The sequence below is a fragment of the Xenopus tropicalis genome, chromosome 5 (assembly GCF_000004195.4).
Source record: "Xenopus tropicalis strain Nigerian chromosome 5, UCB_Xtro_10.0, whole genome shotgun sequence".
NCBI lineage: Eukaryota > Metazoa > Chordata > Amphibia > Anura > Pipidae > Xenopus > Xenopus tropicalis.
The window spans coordinates 131,236,396-131,263,126 of NC_030681.2; the positions used below are offsets into that span (position 1 = coordinate 131,236,396).

General features: G+C 42.2%; 1 protein-coding gene across 3 annotated transcripts; it reads left to right on the forward strand.

The window, feature by feature from the left end:
- Window positions 1–377: 377 nt before the first annotated feature.
- Window positions 378–26,438, forward strand: LOC100493218 (alpha-1,4-N-acetylglucosaminyltransferase). Of its 3 annotated transcripts, none has more exons than XM_031902643.1 (4): window positions 378–735; window positions 1,728–1,793; window positions 13,080–13,581; window positions 25,059–26,438. In XM_031902643.1, the coding sequence occupies exons 3-4, from the start codon at window positions 13,111–13,113 to the stop codon at window positions 25,632–25,634; spliced, it is 1,047 nt and encodes a 348-aa protein (XP_031758503.1). In that variant the 5' UTR covers window positions 378–735; window positions 1,728–1,793; window positions 13,080–13,110; the 3' UTR covers window positions 25,635–26,438. The 3 variants fall into 3 exon arrangements, with proteins under 3 accessions (XP_031758503.1, XP_031758502.1, XP_017949959.2); XM_031902642.1 differs by lacking the exon at window positions 1,728–1,793 and adding an exon at window positions 12,772–12,969; XM_018094470.2 differs by lacking the exon at window positions 1,728–1,793 and having other exon boundaries at window positions 379–735.
- The last annotated feature ends 293 nt before the right edge of the window (window positions 26,439–26,731 follow it).

Sequence of the window (26,731 nt, forward strand, 5' to 3'; positions counted from 1 at the left end):
GGGTGGGGCTATGACACAGCAATCGATCATTCACCTGTCACATCATCATTCACCTGTCCTGTCCAGATTTCCTAATACGGTTAGGCAGTTTTCACCTGGACAGCCCTTCTGCAAACCAGGTATTTGTGGTAAAAACAGCTGGCAGCCCTATGCGGGCAGAAAGTTCAAATATATACCTTATGCTTAGAGGGGACCTTCTAATTATTTCCAGTGGTTTGCAGTGTTTTTACTAAATATGCACCCCCAGATTCTTTCATTGGCCCCTCATGCTGTTGCTGCTGCTCTAGTAATTATTCACTGGATCAGCTGATCCTCCCTTAATGTGTATCTGAGCATAAAAACCACACGCACAGGGAGAAATCTGATCCTGATGCTCTTATGCCTGAGAAGCAAGCTCCCAATGAATTCAATTACTTGCACATAGACAAACTGCACTTCACTAAGCCATGTTGTTCTTTCACATTTTCTATTTGGAAACTACCAGCAAACATGTCTCGACAAAGTTCATGCTAACTGTAGTAGTTCAGCAAAATACATTATGGGGCCATCATGCATATAACAGAAGATAGGAGGCTCTAGACCAACTGGGCGGGGAGCAGGGAAATTGTTGATCTCGGCAGGCATGGTTTTAGAAGACAGTTACAGTAAATAATGTAACTACGCCCATCTCATTTCCTTTGAAACAGCAAGGAGAGAAGATGAGAGAAGTGCCGAGATGAAACAGCTGCCCACAAGGTAAAAGAAGAGATAATTTGATATTTTATTTTAAAGCACGTCAGAGAAATGATTATATACAGTTTCTGCAGATATGGCTGGGTCTATTAATATCCCCTTTAGAAATCTTTGTATACTATATGTGCATGCAGAAAGGGAAACCAGGCTTCAGCTGTGAGAATGAAAGGACGTTGGCAACACTAAAGAAAACTCTATTAAATCATCTGTTTCCAACAAATTATTAACCCATTAGAGGATATAATGGAGCAACCATACTAAGTGCAAAATGTACAGCTTATTCTGCTTGCTGAGCCAGTAGATAACATATTGCAACACAGAGAAGGCAATGAGATAAAACAGCAAAACCAGATCATCAGCTTGTTTTTTTACAGGAAAAAGAGCAGAAAACTTAAATACAGTTTGCTTATGGCAAACATAAACTTTACTTTCTCATCTTGTACGGGGAAAATGTAACTTTTTCAAAGTTTAAAAGGCCAAGTGTGGAGTATTCTGATTAACAAGCATTTCTACATTAGGGACGGTCCTTTTTAGCTGAAGGAGTACCTCCTAATATAGAGACAGCATAGAACTGATAGCTTAAAATAGTTTTCTAGAGAAAAGTTAGTAGGAGATTTGGAGAAATTGGAAAATGCTTCATAAGATTAGTCACAGCAAAAAAATGCCATTTTGGTTTCATCTTACATAAAGCAGTATATCTGCCACCCACCTGTTGTCAATATCTAGGGATAGTCTTCTCTTTCGACCGTCAGGCTCTAGAGCTTTTGTTCCTGGAAATGTGTTCTGGGTTTTAAAAATGTCAACTTGCACAGAGCTGAAATTCGAAAGATTAGTCCCCAGTTTTGCTTTCACCATAGTGATTAATAGTAAAGCTTGATCATGACCTTTAAGCATGTCATATATGGTATTTGTGGGACATTATTTACTACATTTCTGCATTTATCCCATGATGAATAGCACAAAAGTCAAAATGTCCTTAAAAATTATTTATTCAGGTTTCAACTAGGAAAGAGGGAGGGTGTAGGCAATGGGCATTGCACCCTGGCCATCAAGAGGAAGTGGTGAGTGAATATTTCAACCTTTGTATTAATTGCATTAAAATGGAGAGTGAAAACCAACTGAGCAAGAGGTTCGGGGCATAAGCACCCGAACCTGTAACCTAATTTGGTGAGCGCTTAACTTGTTATAATAAATTGTTAGTTCACCGCTGTATATTTTAACAGGAATGACTGTGAGCCTCTAGATAATTAGAGTAAAGTGTATTAGTGATGAGCAAAATGTTTTGGTAGGTATGGATTTTCAGGGAAATTCTGCATTTGGCCTTGGTGAATTGTTTCGCAAAACGGGCTAAAAAATTCACGTGGCAAAAATTTGCAGAGAAAGGAAAAAGTCACAGTGGCATCAAAAAAAGTTGCAGTCGCTGCAAAAAAGCCACATTATGCTTCAGTGAAGATTGTGACAGATTTGCTCATCACTACTGTGCATGTATTGTGTATCTAACGGTATCCGTGGGGGACCTACAATGTATTTCCAGGACATAACTTTCGTATAATTGTAGTCTGCTGATTATGAAAGGTCAGAACATTGTCCTATTTGTTACTTTTAGGACTCTTATTCTTTAACTTCAATCTGAGTGTTAGTTTTAAATCAAAACATCGAAGGGGACCTGTCACCCTAAGAAATAATTCCATATTCTTTTCTATTGTGCTTTTTGAGCAATCTAAACTTTACTTACATTATATAAATTATTTAAATCATGTTTCCGTAAGTCTTGGAATTACACAATCACAACAAGCAGGAAGGCGCCGTTTTGTGGGCACTGTTATCAAGGCAAGATTTATATCATGCCAAAATCTAGTTTATGTGCCAGAATTAGGGACCTGATGCCCAGGCCCTTGCACTGGCTACACAATCAGATAGTGAAGAGGGAGGGGGAAGGTAAGTGCTGAATAGAAAATAAAACTCATTGTTTGCTCCACCTCTATGCCTGAGGCATAGAGGCGTGGCAAGGAAAATATGATTGGCAGCTGGGATTTTTAAATGCCTTAATGGGCATGGATGCATTTATACAAAAAGGAATTTGGGTTTCATGTTTAATTTGAAATTGACTTTTATAATACAGATTTTTTTATGTCTGGGTGACAGGTTTCTTTTAAAATGCACAATCAATATCTTCATTTGTTGTAAGACAGCTAAAATCTGAATGTGTATGGCCAGCTTTATGGGATGTGGTAGGAGTCATGTGGAGGGAAGGCTACTAAAGGTGGCCATACACGGGCCAATTGTAGCTGCCGATATCAGTCCCTTGGACCGATTCGCCAGCTACAATCAGCCCGTGTAGAGGCACCAACAAGGGGCCTGCCTGACCATTATCTAGCCTGAAATTGGGCAGATATCGACCAGGCAGGTTAAAAAATTTAGTCGGATCGAGGACCGCATTGGCTCGTTGATGCAGTCCCCAATCCGACGTCTCCTATACCCGACGTTTTAATTCGATCGTTTGGTCCCAAATTAGCCTGGATTCACCTGATATCACCCACCCATAGGTGGGGGATATCGGGAGAAGATCGGATCTGAAGGTGTATGGCCACCTTAAGTGTGTGGCTGAGTGCTATCACGCTATTTAAAAAGAAGCTGACTCTCCAAAGACATTGAGGTTAGCATCTCAAGCCACTTTGTGATCAGATTATTGGATAATTGTCTCAGGTTCCACATTTGGCTGATCGAAATCACCTCTATTCATTACCCAATCAACAATAGGCCAACAGACTGCAACCTCAATTACATATTTATATGAACCTAGAACATGAATCGGGCCAGAGTCTTGCAGTCAGCTGACTAAATGGCACATTCACAGGTATCATGGAATTATTTTTGAGAATCTCTCATTCTCCAATAAATATTGCTCATTATGTCTGTGGCTGCTGTACTATTTCTTTGATACCTTAATTAAGTTTAAAAGGACAGGGTTAGGGCAAAGCTAGAATGCTAGTAATTGTAGTAAGCCTAGAATGATTATACAGGTATGAAAAAAAACTGTAAATAATGTAATCAATTTATACAAGGTTCCTTCTCACTTGCTGGTGTTTATTTGCCGCTAGGGGCACCACAGCAAGTCCCCGACCAGAAGTGTTCTGCACATTAGCAGTAAGGGGCACGCTTTTGTGTCTCTTACAACTTCTGAACCCACAATTTGCTCAAGAAATGTTCCCATAAGTTTCCCTAATGACTTCATTAAATATATTAATAAGAACATTGTTCTAAACTTTGGCTATGCTAACGTTAGTGGCAAGTGGGTTAAAGGTAAAAGGCAAATGGGTAAATGGAAAATATACTGTAACTCAGCAGTCAACTCAGCACAACTATAATGCAAAATGAATTAGATAACTTTGGTGTATACCTGTATATGATTTTGGACTCTCTACAACAAAGCTGAGCATTGGATCATATAATAACCATTGGAGAATATTTCATAATCAGCATTGGTAGCATTAATTTTTGTTAATATGTCTGCTGGTTTATTGGTTAGTTAATGTTTGTTAACTAATGGAGTTAATGTTTCAGGCTCATTTACCAATTACCAATTACCCATAGCAAACTGTAAGTGATTATCTTCCTTGAACAACATAAAAATTCAGATTGTAAGCCACTCTGAGCAAGCCTCCTACATGCTACATAACTCTAAAAATATCAAATATGCTCCTTACATGCAGGTAATTTATCCCAAAAGAGTTTACACTACTGTATGTTGTGGCCTGCACATATGTACAATGCAGAGTCATAGCACAGCATTATACTGACAAACACTGAATAGGACTCTGCTGATCCCAGTAAATTAAAAAGGAGAAACATACTGAAAATACACTGCTGTACATGCAAAGTCATCTGTTGTCAGGAAGGAAATGCACAGTATATGACATTGTTAGCAGTTTGATATTGGCCTAACAGAAAACCACTGAATGCACCAATGGTTAAAATCCCAAGGAGAGCTTTTGTAATGCATGGTTTTAAGTGAAGTCTGCAAATATTTTCATGAAAGAGCTAGGGTATAACATCATCTGTTTGACAACCAACTATATTAGTGTTTAGTGGTTTTTTTAAAGACAAATGCAAAGATGATACTGTAAGTACAGTGGCTGAGACCCTGTTCTGTAAGTAGCAACAGATCCATGATAATGCTTCAAAAAGTACAGCTTGGTTTAAAGTGGACCTGTCACCCAGACATAAACAGCTGTATAATAAAAGCCCTTTTCAAATTAAATGTGTCACCCAAAGTAATTTTTTTATTAACATATCCATACCCATTATATAAGCATTTAAAAGTCCCAGCTGTCAATCATATATTGCCTGACCCGCCTCTATGCCTTAGCCATAGGGGTGGGGCAGACAGTTACTTTCACTTTCAATTCAGAACTGTTTAGCTGTCACTGCCCTCCTCACATTCCCCCTCTCTCCTCACCATCTAATTGTGTAACCAGTGCATGGATATGGGTATCAGGTTCCCCCATACTGGCACAGAAACAAGATTTTAGCAGGATGCACAGCTTGCCTTAATAACAGTGTCCACATAATGGCGCCTGCCTGTTTTCTGCAATTGTGAATTCCACTGCTAAAGGAAACCTGTTTAAAATCATTTATATAGTGTAACTTAAATTTATTTTGCTTGACAAAGACAATAGAAAACAATTTGTAATTATTTCTTAGGGTGACAGGTCCGCTTTAAAAGAGGTTGAGGGAGAATTCTTTTAGAAGGAAGTTTCAGACAGCATAGGAAGTGGGTGAAGGGAAAGGCAGTACTTAAAAATAGTACAGGAATTTTACACTAATACAAGAGAAGAAGTGATAGGGTGCTGAATGTTACAAAATGTCTCTGTAAATGAAAGCCATAATAAAGATTTCAGCACTGGAGGAACCAGGCTGGTCATTAGAATGGTAAAGCAGTTCACTACATGATTAAATATGGACATGAATAAGGGGTTTTCTAGCTTTTTGAGAGAAAGAAAGGCAACTGGTTTTGTCAAATACTAGCACAATGCAGGGTGCTGAATCCAGAGCAGTAAGTATGATGCTACTAGAAACAGCAAAGGTCAGTAAGCCCAGCTAGGTCAGGTTTAGGTGGAAATACGCAAGCAGTTCACATTTTGTTAGGTTACATTTTAGATGGCATATTAAAAAGCTAAGCAGGCAAACACAATGCAGCTTCATTCAAGATTGCAACAAAGAGGACATTTTGCATTATAGGAGGGTGGCTGACATTAAATGCAGAAGATAAATCCAGGAAGATCACAATCAAGAAGCATTCATATTTTTGGCAGCCTAATAATATATTAAAACTTAAGCCTGCCTCAGTATGTTACCAAAGTACCAGATTACATTACACAAAAGTGACAATAGTAATGTGAGAGTACGCAATCTTTTCCTGGGCTTTTGGTGGTAGACAAGAGATAGGGCAGTGTTTAGAGAGGGGGAATAAGTGGATTGTGGAATTTTATGCAGGTCTATATGAAATGGAAAGTTCAGAATCTCTGAGAAGAATATAGATGGTTATGAGCTAGAGTAACGACATGGCAAAACTTGAGTTGAAAAAAGATCACTTAGGGCCAAGAAAGAAAGTTGTAAGGGCAAGATAGTCATGTGTCATAGGAGCAAGACAGACAAGAGTCACAGGCCAGGTATGCATTTGAATGCCCATGGACTGCCAATATGCACAGGGGCAAGTTGTCCTTGCTCAATTTGCTGTTGAAGAATTTAATTGAAATCACTAGGTGCAATGAAGGTGAGGTAATGTTATTAGAGACTACGCCTTGTTCTTGTGTCTCTAATTGGCAGTATTAGGAGAAACATCTTTCCCAATACCATAATGAGAATTAGCAAATTCAAACTGCAAAATAAATACTAATCATTTTAGCCTTGTGGTTACTGTTTCTTGCTTAACATTTGTCTCTGAAAGTAATACCTATAACTGAGATTTGAGGCACATAACTATTTTTTCTTGTTGGTGGCTTTAACATGGTGCTCACCTGTAAAATGTAGAAAGAGGTGATGATGAGCAATCCAAGGATCCACACAGGTCATGAAAATATTGTTAAAAAAAAATCTTTATTCAAAGGAACAGTTCAGTGTGAAAATGAAACTAGAAAAATGGTGGACTGCGCAAAACAAAAAATATTTGTAAGCAAAAATGTAATCTATAAAGGCTGGAGTAACCATATGTCTAACATAATAGCCCTAACACTACTTTCTGCTTTCAGCTCTCCAACCTTTTATACCCGCGAGCCACATTTAAATGGGAAAAGAGTTCGGGAGCAACACAAGCATGAAAAAGGTTCCTGGTGGTGCCAATAAGAGCTGTAATTGGCTACTTAATAGCCCCTACATGGACTGGCAGCCTACAGAAGGCTCTGTTTGACATTATCCTTGGTTTTTATGCAACCAAAACTTGCCTCCTTACCAGAAATTAAAAAATGAGCACCTGCTTTGAGGCTACGGGGAGCAACATCCAATGTGTTGGTGAGCAACATGTTGCCCCTGAGCCACTGGTTGGGGAACACTGCTCTAACCTCTTAGTTACTGACTCTAGGGGGGGGGACATAACTGTTCAGTTAGTTTGTGAGCATGCAGGTCAGATTTAAAGGCAAATTAGCTAAACAGTTACAGTATGTCTCATATGCCCCCTCCCTTAAGTCACTGATTAGCTACTGACTGCTAACAGCTTAGAGAGCTGTAAAGGAGGAAGTAGTGTTATGGCCATTATGTTAGACATCTGCTCACTCCAGCTTTTGTAGATTACACTTTTGCCTAACTAACTACATTGAAAACATTTTTTATTTTGCACAGTCTATCTATTTTACCTAGTTTCATATTTATACTCAACTGCTCCTTTAAGACAACAAGAAATCTCTGTAGCCCTACATGTTTTGTGCTTAAGAAGCACTTAATCATAGGCTGAAATGAGTAACAGGAAGTCAATAATTAAACAAACAACCACCAACACTGAAAGTTAAAGAAGGAGACAGTACACCAATACAATGGAATATTGAAATATCCAGATGTAGAACTTAACACACTCACTTAAAAAACATATTATATAATATTATCAGTAAAGTGCTTAACCTTTATATATATGCATACAAGCTTATATAAGCCCATATAAATATGGTGCATAGGTTTATCTGTCAGGTTACATACATGCAAGATCTAAATAGGTCAAAGAACATTTCTTTGTAAATACAGCTAAGACTTTTTTTATAAATGCATTTAAAATTGGACACAGTGACCTGTGTGGATACTTTGAGTTCCAACCACCTTTCCTTACATTTATGGCTCACATGGCTGAAGGTGTAGGACTTGTGCACCCCGGACCACACATTTTTTTTCTGGTCAGTTTGGTGAATGTGTTTCTGTGTTCCTTATGTTTATGGAACTGATGTGATGGTCACACAAGGCAAACCAGAGGGTCACTGTCATCTAGTGGGGAGGGACAAGCAGCATGCTTTGACCTTGCATGGTATTTCCAATGTAAACCCAAAAGGGAAGTACCTCGGTTGCCGCAGGGTTATTGGGTTGATTTGGTGGATGCCCCTCTCTACTAGACAACAAGGAAAGTGAACTGCATCACCCATTTGTAAAGCCTAGAACCACCGGTGGAACCAGAGGAGGATAAGGAATAGCCAGTGTGGATTTTTCCTACTGTTTCTATTATGGATGTTTCATTTCCAACCTAGATCCAAGGCTTCCTAAAAGCTCCAGTGGCTTCTTGCCATATCTGTATTCATTTTTGGTTGGCAAGAGGCCACCTAACAAAAAAAAAAAAACATTCTAACATCAACGAGCACCTACCTGTCAATCTATCTGGCTGGGTAGAGAGGATGAAGAAGGAAACCATCTTTTCTATTCGTGTAGTCAAGAGAAGTTGGATATTGTCATCTTCTAACTGACCACAAAGACATTAGTGAAATCAATGAAGAAAAAGAAAAAGTAAATGTTTTTTTTTCACCAGCAATAATCTCTACGAATAAAGCAGTAACTGCAAAACATACATTGTTTTTAAGGCAGAAATTATTAGAAAATATACTCTAAAATTGTGTAGTACCAGGAGTAGCTAGAGATTATTTGTTTTATCTACAAATGCCTATGCATTTTATTAGTGAGGATGCCTAATCACTGAAGAATTATTGGACACATAATCATAAAATGTAATTGCTCCCATTCAAGGAGTATGACTTTCATTAGAGAAAGTGTTATAATGAGATGAAGATGTTGGATGAGAGCATTACATGCATTAGCAGAATCATATTTCCACTAAACCAGCATCATGGCCTCTTATTTTACCCAAAAAAGATACCCAACAGATATTGCCATATTAAATGACCTTGTACTGTATCTGAAGGAGTAATTAAGAAGTAGAGCAGAAATGTACAATATGTGTTAGGCTTCTGTACCAGCCCAAAGCAACCATAGCTCTATAGCGCACAAGATCTTTGCCATTGAAGTGTTCCCTGTAGCTCTTCTATGTAATAAAAGCACTCTATTATAGCAGACAACTTAAACCCCAAGTTATCCGTCAGCGGTTGCTGAACTAAATTTTCCACTAAGATTGTGACTATTACAGATAAAATAACTCTCATTCATGTAAATATAAAGTTACATACAAATATGGATTTAATGATACGTTGGCTCAAGGAACCCAGAGCAGCACCTACAGGCTTGCATTCCCCACCCATGTGCCACATGGCATACAGAGAAGGAAGCAACATTTGCCCCCCAAAATAATTCACTAAAAAAGTGAGAAAAACACAGAAAAAAATGCTAATTCACTTCAATGCATGTGGAGTGAGGAAAACCGCTATAGAGCCTTTATCTTAATTTTAAAAAAATGGTATTTTTTTTATTTTTTAAAGTCCTAAAATCAAAGGTGGCAATGGAAAAATGAATTAAAAGAAAAAGCTTAATAGTATAACCATCAGGGTATATCCCAGTATCACAATGTGAAGTTCATCGTTTCAAGATACTGTATGCTCAAACTGTACCCATTAGCTGCAAGAAGCCACATGAAATGTGATATCATTTGGCAAATAATGCTATGATAGCTTCAGTGCTCTGTTCTTGTTGGAGTGAATATATTGTTATCACCAATAAGGCAGCCTGCTCCATTAAGAGCACTCAAAGCTAAACCAGACATCAGTTTGTTTTACAGAAAATGTTATGTTGACATGGTAAAGTAAATCTTCAGGTAGACCTGTGGTCTGCAGCAACACAAGTGTTACACCTGAGTTATTACAATACAAAAATGGAAGACCAAGCTCTGAAACTCAGGCCCTCCATATGTCACAGTTAAAGAAATAGTAGTCTGTACATAACCTATAAATATATGTCTCAGCTTCAAGAGCTGAGATCGATTGAGAGACAGACTGATAGAGTATATCTCAGACTGTACTGTGATTGTAGTGTGTGTCTATGTCTAGGTATAGTGAGAAAATATACTTAGTTGCATGATCTGCCTGCAATAGCCATCAAGGATTTGGGGTGGAGGCCCTAGAGGCATGAGGGCTATGCTGTGAGGTATTCTGCATCAACCTGAAAATTTTCCTCCATAGGCATCTTCAAGTATAAAAATCTGCCCTTTTCCTTCAAGTCAAAAAATGGTTTAAAGAAGGAAGGGACATCCAGATGTTCTTTCACACACTGTGTAGAGCAAGAAGAGCAGAAGGATATGCCCACTTGTAGGTGATACCTCTTTCTTTGAGTTCTGCTGTTACTTTGCATAGATGGAAGTCATACTCACAAGGCCCTTGCATAAGCTACATCTTGGTAGATTTCAATTATATCTTCTAGTTTCATGTCCTTGATCTCCTTTGTGTAATTTCTGCTCTTAAGTTGAAAAGCTATGAAAACACATAGAATATCCCAAAGTTTGCCAGATCACACACTTCAGCTACTCTGTGTTGGTGGGCTATATGTATTTTGACTGCCTTTCTCCTGGTCAAAAAGCTAGTTAGAATTTGGCGGTGAGAATCGGCCTAAGTTCAGTGCCAAAGACTTAGAGATGCTGCATATGCAGAGGTTACTATGTTGGCTCCTTCTTTTGGCATCCTCTAATAAGCAGCACAGGGTGTAGATATGTCACAGATCAACAAAGAAGCAGGTGCTCACAAACCCCATTGCCAGACCAAGTAAGAAATACAGTAGACTTTCGCATTTCATGCAGCAGAGACCTCTGCTGTTATCTACTAAAGTCCTCCACTAACTCCTTAGTTTTGCTGACATTCAGATGGAGGCAATTCTCTTGATGCCATGATACTAGGTTCTCCACCTCCTCTATATACGCTGACGTATCAACATTGGAGATAATAAAGCCCAGCACCACTGTGTCATCAGCAATTTTGATGATGGAATCTGAGTTGAATGTAGCCACACAATCACGGGCGAAGAGAACATAAAGCAGAGGACTAATGTGCCTATTTATTATTCTGTGTAAAAAAACTGCAACAAAATTTGCCACACATCATCAGGCTTCACCTTTTATTACATAATCCCATATGTGGAACTATACAGCTATCTATAATCAATAAAAAGCATCCTCACATAATTAAATTAATGTCTTTAATAAGACTCTCCAACATTTTCATTACTACTGACAATAGTGGGACAGGCCGGTAATCAAGCCCAAAGCCTTACTGTTCTTAGGTATCAGGACAGTAATAGATTAGGGACCATAGACTGAGGCAGAGACTCGCAACTCATAGCATCAATACAAACACCCGGCTCTGCTGCTTTCCCGATGTCGACCCTCCTATGCACATCATGCTTTGCAATTATTATAACTTCCACACCCTTCATTAACAGGCAAAACTCTGCATTAGCCACATGGCTAGCGTTAGCACTATTAGCCTAGTTAGTCTCAAAGCGGGCATAGAATACATTAAGTTCGCTGGCAAACATGGAGTCTCCAAACACAGCCAATATGGATTTACTTAATGTCTGTAATTGTATGTAAGACATTCCACATATAAGGGTTGATTCACTAAGGTGCGTTAAAACGTGCGCTATTTATAGCATGTGTTAAAAATGTTATCGCGTTGTAACGCACGATTCACTAAAAGTATTTGCGTTAATTTAGACACGATGCTTTGTGTTATTTAAGTCGCGAAGACTATTTTCGTGTGGTATTCGACGCAATGCGCTAATTAACGCACGAGCGATACTTTTCGCACGCCATATTAGCCATACACAGCATGACGCTCGTAAAACTACTTTTTTTTTAAAATGCCAATTTCCCTGCAAACTGGCGGCTGCATCACTCTGGGGCCAACACAGACTTGAATAAATCCCACTGCAAAGTCCATGTTGTGTTGCCAAAGCTCATGAACTGTACTTTTCTATAATTACCGCCTGCCCCAAGTAGGGGTTAATTTTCGCACAGACTAATGCGATATTTAGCGCGCCTAAGTGTTTGTGAATCATGCGTTAGTATTATTTCTGTGCACTAATTAACGCACGCGATATGCGACTTATAGCATGCGATAATACTATAGCGAATCGCGCGTTTTTTTTCACGTCTATTTTAACGTAAAAGAAACATGCGATATGCATTATCACACTTTAGTGAATCAACCCTATAGTGTGTGTCATTCTGATAGAAATAGCACTCCGCAAGTGATGAGCGAATCTGTCCCATTTTGCTTCACCATAAAATTTGCTTTACGGCAATAAAATTCACGAAATGGCAAGAAATTTGCAAAGCGCATTTGTCACCTGCATGTTTTTTGTCGCCCTTGTCTTTTATTGTGACTCGTGTCTTTTTTGGTCACCTGCGTATTTTTTTGTCATCCACCCTTTTTTGACGCAACCGTGCCCAATTTTGCCGCGACCGCGCCCAATCTGACGCGCAACTAAGTTTTTTTGTGGGCGACAAATTTTCACAAATTTTTTTGATAAACAATTCGCCAGTGGCAAAATGCGAATCCATGCCTGGTGAAAAAATTCACTCATCACTACACTCCACTCAATCATGATACCTGTGCTTTCCATCTTTTACAGCACAGCGTACGCCAGATGAAGCCTCCTTGAAAGCACTCATATCACTGGTGATGAGACCTTCATTATTCACAGCAGAACATGTATTTACATCCTGTTGAAGAATGAAGGAGATCATAAAAATTGGGGAGCATAGTGCCTTGCTTCTAGGGAAAACAGACTGTAAAACGATAGCTGATGTTTATCATTTATAAACATGGGGTAAATTTGCATCTAGGCCATAAACAGTAGCAACTTCTTTTGTTAAGCCAGCTGTAGGCAGAACACCATGAGAACAAACATTTATTTAATTTTTTTGTCTTTGTTTGCAGATTGATAATCATAACCAAATGAAATATTTCAATGATGAATGGATTAAAGTTATCTGGCATCTTGTTATTCGCTTTATCTATTGGCTTTGTCTACAAGACCACCAGAAAACAATTAAGCTTTGAATATTTCCCTTCTTTTTTTTCAAAGTCTTTAACCAGTAGCAGTACCAGTAGCAGTACCAGTACCAGTACTAATTACAATGCCAGTATAAATGTAGAGGAGATTCTAAAAGAAGGGAATGGAGTTATATTTTTGGAGACTACAGACAGAATGGAGCCACCATCTTTAGTGCTGTGTGCTATTGAGTCAGCGGCCCGTGTGTACACTGATAGACCGGTGGTTTTCTTCATGAAAGGTTTAACAGACATTAATTCAGAAGAGGATGAGAAACAAGCAAAGGAAAAATTTCCATCTCTGTCATCTTTTGAGAATGTCTACATCTTCCCACTCAGAATGGAGGAATTGTTTAAAGACACACCCCTTTCTGAATGGTATAAGAAGGTATGTACAGTATATTAATGTTTAAAAGTTAAACATTCTTACAAGCACCTTTTTCTCATTGTGTTTAAAGGAAAATTGCATAATTGCAGAAAAGTTTAGATTTCCTTTATTTTCTTGATCATTACATATTGGCATTTTTTCCCTATTGTGATCACGTTGCACTTTACCTAATAGTAGCCCCTTCCACTACACCCACATTCCTGATATATACAACACTAAAGAACATTACTCCTGTATGCTGCTTGCATATAAAGATATGTTACTTAAAGTTAACCCATATCCAGGGGCGATTCTGGACATATCCCATATCCAGGCGGCTCCTGGATGCCGCACCCCCCCCCCCCCCCCCCCCCACTCCCCAGCGCTTACCTTCTGAGCGCAGGAGGCGCACTAGAAGAGACAAATTTCCGGTTTAAAAAATGGAAATTCGACTATTAAAGTTAGCAGGAGCGGCTTTTTGCCACCCCTGGTAACTGGGGCGATTCTGCCGCCTGAGGCGAGTTTCTCAAGTCGCCTAATGGCAGAAGCGCCCCTGCCCATATCATGGAAAACCAAACCAAACTAAAATGTAATAAATAATTCTTTTAGTTACTCAGTACATCAAAATAACTTATTTTTTTTACTATTTAACTAAAAGAAATAGTATGGTTATACTTTAATTTGGCTTTGCTGTTTTCGCATGATTTAGGGTAACTGGAGGTTACAACTGCAAATTTTGTGTTTCCAAACTGTATATATGGCTGGATAGGGTTTCTCTTTCCCTGCCTTTCTGGAAGAGTATTTTTTACTTTTTATAATCTTATACCCACAAGCCATTACCACTGTTAACAGTGAGCCTGGGTGCTCATGCCCTGGATCTTCAGCAGACAGATCAACTGGGAATAAACAGTTGGCACAGTTCTGGACCCACCCCAAGTAAAAGACTTAAAGCAGCTGTTCACTTCTAAAAAGGTTCCATTCTATTTATATTTCTTTAAACATCTATATTAATAGCCTGACACGTTTCGTGCCCCTCATTTGCACTAATTCATAGCCTAAATAAAACACATTTACGTTGAGATATTTCAATGAATATTAACCCATCACATTTAGAAGGAGGCGCATCCTTTATAGCGGGGATCCCCAACCTTTTTTACCCCGTGAGTAACATTCAGCTGCAAAACTTATTTGCGAGCAACACAATACGTGAACAGTAGCGCAAACACAATTTTTAATAATAATAATAATAAGAAGAAGAATATACACTATATAAAAATATTATATAATATCAAAATATCAGTGTGAAATCTGGCACTGCATGTTTTCTGCCAGTGAAAATCTGAGGTGTAGCTGATGGGAAGCAGTATGGCACACTGGAGCTCTTGGGGTACAAATGGGAAGCAGTATGGCACACTGGAGCTCTGAGGGTACAGATGGGAAGCAGTATGGCACACTGGAGCTCTGAGGGTACAGATGGGAAGCAGTATGGCACACTGGAGCTCTGAGGGTACAGATGGGAGGCAGTATGGCACACTGGAGCTCTGAGGGTACAGATGGGAAGCAGTATGGCACACAAGAGCTCTGAGGGTACAGATGGGAAGCAGTATGGCACACTGGAGCTCTGAGGGTACAGATGGGAAGCAGTATGGCACACTGGAGCTCTGAGGGTACAGATGGGAAGCAGTATGGCACACTGGAGCTCTGAGGGTACAGATGGGAAGCAGTATGGCACACTGGAGCTCTGAGGGTACAGATGGGAAGCAGTATGGTACACTGGAGCTCTGAGGGTACAGATGGGAGGCAGTATGGCACACTACAGCTCTGAGGGTAGAGATGGGAGGCAGTATGGCACACTGGAGCTCTGAGGGTACAGATGGGAAGCAGTATGGCACACTGGAGCTCTGAGGGTACAGATGGGAGGCAGTATGGCACACTAGAGCTCTGAGGGTACATATGGGAAACAGTATGGCACACTGGAGCTCTGAGGGTACAGATGGGAAGCAGAATGGCACAGAAGCAGCAAGGATTTATAGAGGAGAGAGAATGGCAGGAGCAAACAGGTAGAGGAGATGAGGGAAAGGAAAATGGCACAGAGGAACAAGGAATAAAAGAAATGTAAGAGTGGAACTTTTTGGAAACATATTTCTGGTACAGTTATATAAATGGGTGAGTAGGTGGCACAACGACGACTGGGCAGCAAGATTTGTACAAAAATGTAATGGGTGACAGAGAATGTGAAATATTAAATTTGGCACAGCAGTGGCATGGGTGAGGAGAAGGGGTCACTGGGATGGCTTCCCAAAAAATTATTGTGCTGGGGCTGGCAACAGATAAAAAAAATATTCAGTGGAGGAGCTGGAACTCAAAAGATTGTGCTGTTATAATTCACAGCTGGATTTGACAGGAGGCTCACAGGACTGATCCGGGTCTTTTCTCACCCTCCTTCCTTGCCCCCCCCCCCCTGCTCCCTGACTTGCCATAGTGCCTCCTGTCAAATCCAGCAGTGAGTTATAGCAGCACAACCTTTTCTCTCTGTCCCTTCCCAGCACCTTTTTATTCCAACAATCCTATCTCCCTAGCCCACAGCAAATAATGTATTACAAAGTCCCCAGCATGATTGTAATAGGTCCTCCTGTCATATCCAGTTACAACAGCACGATCTTTTCTCTCCCTCTGTTCCCAGCCCCTGGGAACAGAAAAAGATTGTGCTGTTGTAACTGGATATAACAGGAGGCTTACCCTCCTTCCTAGCCCCCCTCTTAGGGGGGGTCCGGCAGTGAGTTATAGCAGCATGATCTTCTCTCTGCGACTCTTCCCGCCCCTGCTCACTGCTGAATATGACAGGAGGAGCGATCACAAGTGAGTGAGTGGGAGGGGATGGGAAGGGAGGGAGAGAAAAGATCTTGCTGTTGTAACATGATATGACAGGAGGACCGATCACAATCATGCTGGGAGCTGGGTCTGTAACTTTCACATGCTTTCCTAGGGAGAAGGGATCGGGGGATGTTAATAGACAAGAGTGGCTGCAAGCAACATGTTGCTCGCGAGCTACGGGTTGGGGATCCCTGCTTTATAGTGTTATACATACTGAACATCATTTACACAGACAATTGAAATTATACATGAAGACATACAGTATGTATTTAAAAAATGATTGTAAAGAGCCCAAAATAAAGTGGAATTATAAGTATACAAAAATACACATTAATGTACGTAAGTTATACCTAACAAGATATGCTGAATTCTAGATTTAGACCATTAGGTTCTCTAGTACCTAGATAAAAGATCCGCCTAGCTTCTGTTTTAAGTAGAGTAAGCTTATGGTAAATTAGCCCTTCTGTTTACCACAAACTACACCATATATCACCTGGGCTGAGACTCAATCCCTCAGGTGTGAACCCTCGCTTGATATGGAGGCCAGTTATGTGTTGTATCACTCAAGAAATGGGCGCCAGTGGTTCTTAACGTTGAAACAATGAACTGTTTATTTACACAGCCACATAGGAGTAATTACAGTACAGAATAGGTAGGTAGTAGCATCTCACAGAACAGGCAGTACTTACAACAAATGGTCACAATGACTCTCTCCCCGCAGGGCACAATTGGTTAACTCCAAGCTTTAGGGCTCTGGCACACGGGGGAGATTAGTCGCCCGCGATAAAACTCCCTGTTCGCGGGCGACTAATCTCCCCGAGTTGCCTACCCCTGCCATCCCACCGGCGAACATGTAAGTCGCCGGCGGGATGGCAGACGCGGCGGCGCGATTTCGCGCAAATCGCCGAAAAAGACTCGCGAGTCTTTTTCGGCGATTCCCTGAAATTGCCCCGCCGCGTCTGCCATCCCGCCGGCGACTTACATGTTCGCCGGTGGGATGGCAGGGGTAGGCAACTCGGGGAGATTAGTCGCCCGCGAACAGGGAGTTTTATCGCGGGCGACTAATCTCCCCCGTGTGCCAGAGCCCTTAAAGTATATGCTTCCATTGGAACCTGGGTGATCACTATCTAACCCTAGGTCTGTACACTGTTAACCCTACTCTGGGCAATATTATACCCAGGATAATAATCCCTTTGAAAATCCTTATTGGAGCCAGAAGCTGCTCACTAAATAGCCCTGCCTGTCTATCACACCTAGGGGCTGATTTACTAAGACACAAATTCGAATCCGAATTGGAAAAATTCCGATTGGAAAACGAACATTTTGCGTCTTTTTCGTATTTTTTGCGATTTTTTTGGCGCCTTTACGACTTTTCGGAAATTGTCACGACTTTTTCATTACCAATACGATTTTCGCGAAAAAACGTGAGTTTTTCGTAGCCATTACGAATCGCTCGTATCTTGTCGCGACTTTTTCGTATTGAGCGCTCGTAAGCGGCGGGCGAAACTTTCAGACTTAGCAAGATTTTGGAAGCCTCCGATAGGACTCAATGGCACCCTGCAGCTCCAACCTGGCCCAAGAAAAGTCACCATACTGAAGCTTGAATGAATCCGAACGCTACGAAAAAATCGCAACATTTTGCGCAACTTTCGGAATGGCTACGAAAAAGGCGCGACTTTTCGCGCAAGTTTTAATGCTACGAAAAAATCGCCATATTTTACGCAACATTCGGATGGCAACGAAAAAGCCGCGATAATTTTCCGAAAAAATCGCCAAATACCGATCATTACGAAAAAAAAACGCAATCGGACGCATTCGGCCAGTTCGTGAGTAAGTAAATGGGCCCCCTAGTGTGACCTATAACAGGAGCTGCCTATTCTGTCTGGACCTACCAATTTCCAGATTCCACAATATCAATCTGCCTGCTTGTTGAGGCAGAGAGCTTGACAAAATGGCCTTAAGCCTCATGGCTGCTCAGCCTTTTATACCACATTTAAACATGCAGGAGATCTATTATTACAATCTAGGAAGTAGGCCCGGTACTTGCCCCTGCTGCCAATGCTACAGCTTTAAAATTCTCCTCACCTGCCCTACCTCCTGTCCCTAAAGAATTTCTGGTTTTTAAAATGGAAATTCAGCACTGCTAGTGATTGCACTCTCTACACTAGCGATGTGCCCCCCCCCCAGACAACCTCTGGCACTGTAAAGGTAAGTGGAGGAGCACCTCAGGCTGCTCAGGGGCCAGAAATGCCCTTGTTCCCTGATTCTATCTCTAAGATTTTTAGAATTTAGAATTTTTAGATATTTAGAATATGTTCCCTGATCTTATCTTCAAGTTTTCTTGCAATATTCAGAATATGTTTCCTGATCCTTTCTTTAGGTTTTCTCATAATATTTATAATGTGTTCCCTGATCCTATTGTTAATAAACTTTTACCAGTTTGTTGTCCATCAACCAGCTTGAAAACCACATAGAGGTTCTTATTGTGAGGAACAGGGTGACCTGCAGCCAATTAGCCACTGAGGAGGTTGTGGGGATGGCTGCTGATCATCCCTCTTCACAGAATTTAGCTATACTGTTAAGTATTGCGTGGATTTGCAGCGAATTCCCGGACTTCCAGAATATATATACTGTATATACTCGAGTATAAGCCGAGTTTTCCAGCACTCTAAATGCGCTTAAAAAGGAATCCTCGGCTTATACTCGTCAAGCAGTACGCCCCCCCCCCCATGTGTCGCCCAGCACTCTCACTCTTAATCTCACCAACTAGTACGCCGCAGGCACGTCGCGCCGCAGGAACTGTAAGGTACCTGGGGCTGCCCGTTGCCTCCAGCCGCCGGGTCCCGAAGCGGCGCCGCCGCCGATTGATGCAGGCGCGCGGCGGGCCCTTCTGCGAATATGCGCACGCGCCGGAATGACGCGCATGGAGGCGCGCACGTTCGCACGCGCTCGGGAACGCGCTTCCGGCGCCCTGCGCATGCGCACAAGGTATAAAGAGACGCTGAGGCCTAGGATCACTGCTAAGTGATCATTTCTGTTTGAAAACACCAAGCCTTATTTTCTGCTACCAAGACTCTGATTTTTGACCCGGCCTGACTTGACTTTGAACCCTTGCTGCCTGCACTGACCCTCTGCCCGCCTGACCTCGCTCCTGCCTTCTGAATTGGTTCCGACGCTCCGGTTTGGCACTCCTGCCACTCCTCCACTAAGCCCAGTCCTGTCTCCACCATCAGCGGCTGTCGCTTCAGTGGGAGGTGTAGGAGAGGTCCTTCCCCTACGAATTTCTCTAACGACTCTCTACGGTCCTGATAGTATCACTTAGCCAGATGGAGGAATCTGGGGAAGCCTCGGCCTTACATCATGTCACCCAGCAGCTGGCGACTCTTACCCAGGCGGTACAAGACCTTCAGACGGGGTTTCAGCAAATGCAGGCTCAGCTACATGCCTTGCCCGAGGATCCCGAAGTCGCCCAAATTCCTGTCGTTGTTCCGGCACCGGCTACCAAACTTAAACTTTCTCTGCCTGAGCGCTTCTCTGGGGATCGAAAGAAATTTGGGGCCTTCATGAACAGTTGCAAGCTGGAGTTCACCCTGAACCCTCACATCTATGTTACGGAACAGTATAAAGTGGGGTTTGCAATTTCCCTGTTGTCTGGCGAACCACAGACATGGGCTCACCGGCTTTTGGAGCAACAAAGTCCATTGTTCAGTAACTCCACAGCATTCTTCCAGGCTATGGCACAGCTTTATGATGACCCCCAAAGGGAGGCTACGGCAGAGGCCGCGCTCAGATCACTGTCCCAGGGGAGACGGGCAGTGGAAGAATATGTTACGGACTTTTGCAACTTTGCAGCTGACACACAGTGGAATCAAGCTGCCTTAAGGGCTCTGGTACACGGGGAGATTAGTCGCCCGCGGCAAAACTCGCTGCTCGCGGGCGACTAATCTCCCCGAGTGGCCTTCCCCCTGCCATCCCACCGGCGAACATGTAAGTCGCCGGTGGGATGGCAGGGGTAGGCAACTCGGGGAGATCAGTCGCCCGCGAGCAGGGAGTTTTGCCGCGGGCGACTAATCTCCCCGTGTACCAGAGCCCTAAAACATCAATTTAGGATTGGCTTATCGGAGGGCTTAAAAGATGAGTTAGCCCGTGTTGGGATACCCGAAGACCTAGATTCCCTAATTGACTCTGCGATCCAGATTGATCGACGCCTGAGGGAGAGAAGGCAAGAAAAGTCAGGAATGTTTCAGCCCAGCTGGTTGGTTCCCAAGGCTCCTCTGTTTCCCAAGCCTTCTTCTTCTACACCCGTTCCAGTCTCCTCCTCCGCGGATTCTGAACCTATGCAAATCGGATTAATTCGCTCTCCACTGACAGCAGAAGAGAGGCTGCGCAGACGTCGTCTGAATTTATGCCTGTACTGCGGGGGCTCCGGGCACCTACTCCGTACTTGTCCCGCTAGGCCCACAAGTAAGAGACTCGTTCCCGTCCTCCTTAGTGCTGAGGCTGTTGATGGTTTGTCTCTCATGTCTGTTGATGCTGTCTTACAGTGGTCAAGAGGAACACTTCAGATACCGGCACTGATTGATTCTGGAGCGTGCGGATGTTTCATTGACCGGGACTTTGCCCAATCTCATGATATTCCTTTGAAATCGAGGTCCTGTCCAATGACGGTTAAATTGGCGGATGGATCCGATATCTCCTCTGGTCCCGTACTTTTTGAGACCATTCCTTTGTTAATAAAGATTCAGCAGCACAGTGAGTTGTTGTCTTTTGATGTGGTGTCCTCTCCTTTGTACCCGCTCATCCTGGGGTTTCCTTGGCTCAAGACGCACAACCCCTGTATTCATTGGGACTCTAACCAGATCTCATTTCCTTCCAACTCATGTTTCCGTCACACCTGGTCTCCTGGAAGGTTGCAGTTATTAACTCCTGACCACCGTCTCAAACTTATTCCTGAGCCGTATCACCAATTTTTGGATGTGTTTGATGAAAAAGGCGCTGATGAACTTCCCCCTCATCGAATTTATGACTGTCCTATCGATCTTCTTTCCGGAGCTACTATTCCTTTTGGACGGATTTATCCTCTTTCTGAACCAGAACTCACTGTCCTTAAGGGGTATATTGAAGAAAATCTGGATAAAGGGTTTATTCGTCCCTCCACTTCTCCTGCCGGGGCGGGCATATTCTTCGTTGAGAAGAAGGATCATTCCTTACGTCCTTGCATTGACTATCGTGACCTGAATAAAATCACGGTTAAAAACCGGTACCCTCTGCCTCTTATATCTGAACTCTTTGTAAGACTGCGATCGGCACAAGTATTCACGAAACTTGATCTTCGGGGAGCCTATAACTTAGTCCGTATTCGCCAAGGGGACGAATGGAAGACAGCTTTCCGCACCCGGTACGGTCACTTTGAGTACTTAGTAATGCCGTTTGGGCTCTGCAACGCCCCAGCTACGTTCCAGCACCTTGTCAACGACATTTTTAGAGACTTTTTAGATCTTTTTGTCATTGTCTATCTCGATGATATCCTGATTTTCTCTTCCTCTCTGGAAGAACATCGGGTCCATGTTACGAAAGTATTTTCTAGGTTACGAGCCCATAAACTTTTTGCAAAGCTCGAAAAATGCGAATTCGAAAAGTCTTCCATAGAATTCCTTGGTCTCGTCATTTCTCCTGATGGTATATCCATGGATTCACGCAAGGTCTCTGCCGTGCTGGACTGGCCTATTCCTAACAATCGTAAGGCAGTTCAAAGGTTTGTGGGCTTTGCTAACTTCTATCGAAAATTCATCAAGGACTTTTCTAGGGTTATCGCCCCAATCACTGCCCTTACAAGCTCTGTTAAAAAAAATTTTTGGTCTTCGGAGGCCCAACAAGCATTTACGGAACTCAAGAGATCTTTCACGACTGCCCCAATTCTACGTCATCCTGACCCAGCTCGCCCATTTATTTTGGAGGTTGACGCCTCCGAACATGCCGTAGGGGCAGTACTTTCACAGAGAGCCGATTTTAAGAATCAACTTCATCCTGTTGCTTTTTTTTCCAGGAAGTTATCACAATCGGAACGGAATTATGATGTGGGAGATAGAGAGCTGCTTGCTATTAAATCTGCGTTTCAAGAATGGCGACATCTTCTGGAAGGGGCAAACCATCCTATTTTAGTTTTTTCCGATCACAAGAATTTGGAATATTTACGTTCAGCGAAGAGACTCCGTCCTCGCCAAGCCCGGTGGGCGCTTTTCTTTTCCAGATTTAATTTCCATGTGACCTTCAGGCCGGGTTCTAAGAATGGGAAGGCGGATGCCTTGTCTCGTATGTTTCCGGCACCTAAAGATGTTCCGGCCACCAGTACTGTACTTAGGACCTCTAACTTCCTTCTCTTCCAGGCCGAAGTATTGAGTAAGATTCAAGAGGCCTCTAGAATTTTAAACAAAGGACCTGAGGGGTCTACCCTCCAAAAGGACTATTTTATGACTGGTGGTAAGATTTTTGTCCCCGAAAGGCTGCGCCTTGAAGTTCTCAAGTTTGTCCACGACCATCCAGTGTCAGGTCATTTTGGGGTTCATAAGACGCGGGAACTTGCTAAAAGACATTTTTTTTGGCCCGGCTTATCCAAAGACTGTCTTAAATACGTCACCACTTGTCAGACTTGTGCCCGATTTAAGGATCCTCGTTCACATCCTATGGGTCTGCTTCAGCCTCTTCCTGTTCCTGAGAAACCATGGGAAAGGATCTCCATGGATTTTATTGTGGATCTTCCTGAGTCTGTTGGTTATAATACTGTTTTAGTTGTGGTTGACAGACTTACAAAGATGGCTCATTTCACTCCCATGGTAGGTTTACCGTCTGCTGATGCAACCGCTGAAACTTTTATCCGGGAGATTTTTCGACTCCATGGACTACCTAAACAGATAATATCTGACCGAGGTTCACAGTTCACCTCTCGTTTTTGGAAATCTTTGTGCCAGGGACTTCACATTCAACTTGCTTTGTCTACTGCTTTTCACCCTCAAACTAATGGCCAGACGGAACGTACCAACCAAACACTTGAACAGTATATTAGGTGTTTTTCTTCCTTTTCCCAAGACGACTGGTCGGTCCTCTTACCTTTGGCAGAATTTTCATATAACAATGCGGTACATTCCTCGTCCAAACAGTCTCCTTTCTTTTCCAATTATGGGTTCCATCCTACTGCTCTACCGGGACTTTCTGAAGTTGCTGTTCCTGCGGCACAAGATCGGCTTTCCTTTTTGAGCAGTAACTTCAAGGTTCTTCAACAAACTATTAAGGAGGCTCAAGTGACCTATAAGAGACACGCTGACAAGAGAAGGAGAAGGAGTCCTGAGTTTAAGGTTGGTGATCTTGTGTGGTTGTCGACCCGTAACCTCAAACTCTCTTGTCCCTCCAGGAAATTGGGCCAAAGATTTATGGGGCCTTTTCCGATTATCAAACAAATAAATTCTGTTGCTTACAAACTGAAGTTGCCTACCAGCCTCCGGGTACACCCGGTATTTCACGTTTCCTTATTAAAGAACTCTGTCAAAGATCCATTTCCTGGTCGTACTCAGCCTCTTCCTAAGCCTGTGGTGATACAAGGGTCAGAGGAATTTGAGGTACAAGCCATCCTTGATTCCAGACTCCGAAGGGGGCGCTTACAATATCTGGTTCAGTGGAAGGGTTTTTCTCCTGAAGAAAATTCTTGGGAGTCTATAACCAATGTCCACGCTCCTCGGTTAATTCGAGCCTTCCATAAGAAGTTTCCAGGTAAACCGGCACCTATGCACGTCCGGAGGCCGCGCCTTGGGGGGGGGCAATGTAAGGTACCTGGGGCTGCCCGTTGCCTCCAGCCGCCGGGTCCCGAAGCGGCGCCGCCGACGCTCCGGTTTGGCACTCCTGCCACTCCTCCACTAAGCCCAGTCCTGTCTCCACCATCAGCGGCTGTCGCTTCAGTGGGAGGTGTAGGAGAGGTCCTTCCCCTACGAATTTCTCTAACGACTCTCTACAGTCCTGATAGGAACACTCTCAGCGGTGCGAGCATGCAGACTCGCTGCCGCCACCCCCCCCCAGTGCATCACCAGAACACTCAGTTGTGTGGGCATGCAGGCACGCTGCCGCCACCACCACCCCCCTCCCCATCCGCCACCGGAAGACTCAGTTGTGCGGGCATGCAGTCGCGCCGCCACCCCCTCTTGTGTCGCCGGCACACTCTCAGCGGTGCGAGCATGCAGGCGCATCACCTCCGCCCCCCTGCGTCGTCAGAACACTTTCAGCGGTGCACGCATGCAGACGCACACAGCCAGGAAACCATTATAAGTCTGTCACTGACCATTTCTGTATAATTTAACATGTAAATATCTTTGTTTCTATCTTTGAGAGCTTTAATACACTGTAGAACTCTCAGTATCATTCCTGTTACTTACACACTTTTTGTGAGTGTCCTTTTATTAAATAATTTGATTATTGAAACTTAGCAGTAGCGGCTGCATTTCCCACCCTAGGCTTATACTCGAGTCAATACGTTTTTCCAGTTTTCTTAGGTAAAATTAGGTACCTCGGCTTATATTCGGATCGGCTTATGCTCGAGTATAATATTTCTAATATTCTTTTTTATTATTGTATTCTAGGGTAATGAAAGGTGGGAACCTTACTGGATCCATAACCTCTCAGATGCCTGCAGGATGGCTATGATTTGGAGATATGGTGGAATTTATTTTGACGCTGATGTCATCTCAATACGGCCAATCCCAGAAAAGAACTTTTTGACTGCTCAAAGTACTGATACATCGGGCAGCAGTGTTTTTGGCCTCACTCCTCATAACAAGTTTGCCTGGAAGTGCTTGAATGACTTTGTGCTTAATTATAGAGGAGATATTTGGGGACATCAAGGTCCAGGTCTTTTTACACGTGTTCTAAAACCACTATGTGTCATGCCTGATTTTAAAGTTATAGATGATATTATTTGTGGAAATATTTCTTGCTTGAAACCTGAGCGCATTTACCCTATACCATATCAGAACTGGAAAAAGTATTTCGAAGTCTGGGACCAAGTACCGTCTTTCAATAACACCTACGGCGTGCATCTTTGGAATTACATGAACAGGGATGAGAAGAAGTCTGTAGTTCCTGGCAGTAACACATTGGTGGATCATCTCTACAGACAGTATTGTCCATCAGAATATGGAAATCTTTCCGAACATTAGGACATTGTGACATCAGACAATAGAGTTTAAATATTAAATATTGATCGGATATATGCATTCATCCATTTTGACTCAGAGCAACTGTTTTCCCTTAAGGTTCAGCTAAGATATAAAGTAGAGTTTTTTTTTAATATATATGAATTATTTCTGATTTCTAAAATGATTATAACTAATCTAAAATGCATTGCATAGTATATGAGCATGATATAGTATCAAATGCACATACTCTTTAACACTTTCATTTTCATTTTTTTAGTTTTTTTTTCCATCCATTCATTTTCATGCAAAAGTTGATATAATAAATGTTGGCCCCCACCTCAATTAGATTTGCCAGATTTTGGACCCCTGATAATGGGGAATTGTAACTGCTGGTATAGTAAATATTTGATGCACGTTTTCTTTCATTTTTTTAAAAAACATGTTTAACTAGGGGCCAACCAGTGTTATTACATGTATTTTTTAAATGACCTGCAAGCACAATTTTTGCACTGTCACTGCAGAGATAAGAGCTGTACTTTTTATGTATTATTGTATAGCACAGTCTGTTCATATATTTTCCTTAATATATACTAAATGTGCAGTTCTGTCTGTTGTGTTAGATTTTGAAACTGAAAGAGTTAACATATACAACTGGCCTTCTGTGACCACAACTATCATTGCAATATTTAAGCAAAGAATAAAATATGGTTACACAGTTGCTTTTTGACAGGAACCGAGCCCTTCCTTGAAACTATGACTGTTATTTCAGGGAAATATTGCTGAAAAAAGTGCAAGTGCTTTATAAAGCTGGAATATTTCTCTCTCCTCCTGTGTATCTATACTTTTAATATAGAAAACAGTTTTCTGGACTTCGCTGATGGAAATCTGCAATACTTGCTACAGCTATAGATTTGTTTAATACCGCCAAATATGGCTAGGCCCTTTATCATCAAGATTTGTTTGTTTTATTTCTATTAATGAAGCAATGTTATCACTTGCCACCCAGATCTGCCAGTTTGTCCAGATGCCGCCTGCTGGAATGGAGCATCCCAGACAGGTGTTTCGTATAGTTTCGTATAGTTTTAATGGGGTATTTGACCTGTTATAAACTTCTTAAC

Excerpts from the sequence above, each read along its gene's own strand:
- LOC100493218 (XM_031902643.1), top strand. The coding sequence starts at position 13,111 with ATGATGAATGGATTAAAGTTATCTGGCATCTTGTTATTCGCTTTATCT. Across the intron at positions 13,582-25,058 it reads TTTCTGAATGGTATAAGAAG|GGTAATGAAAGGTGGGAACC; the intron begins GTATGTACAGTA and ends ATTGTATTCTAG.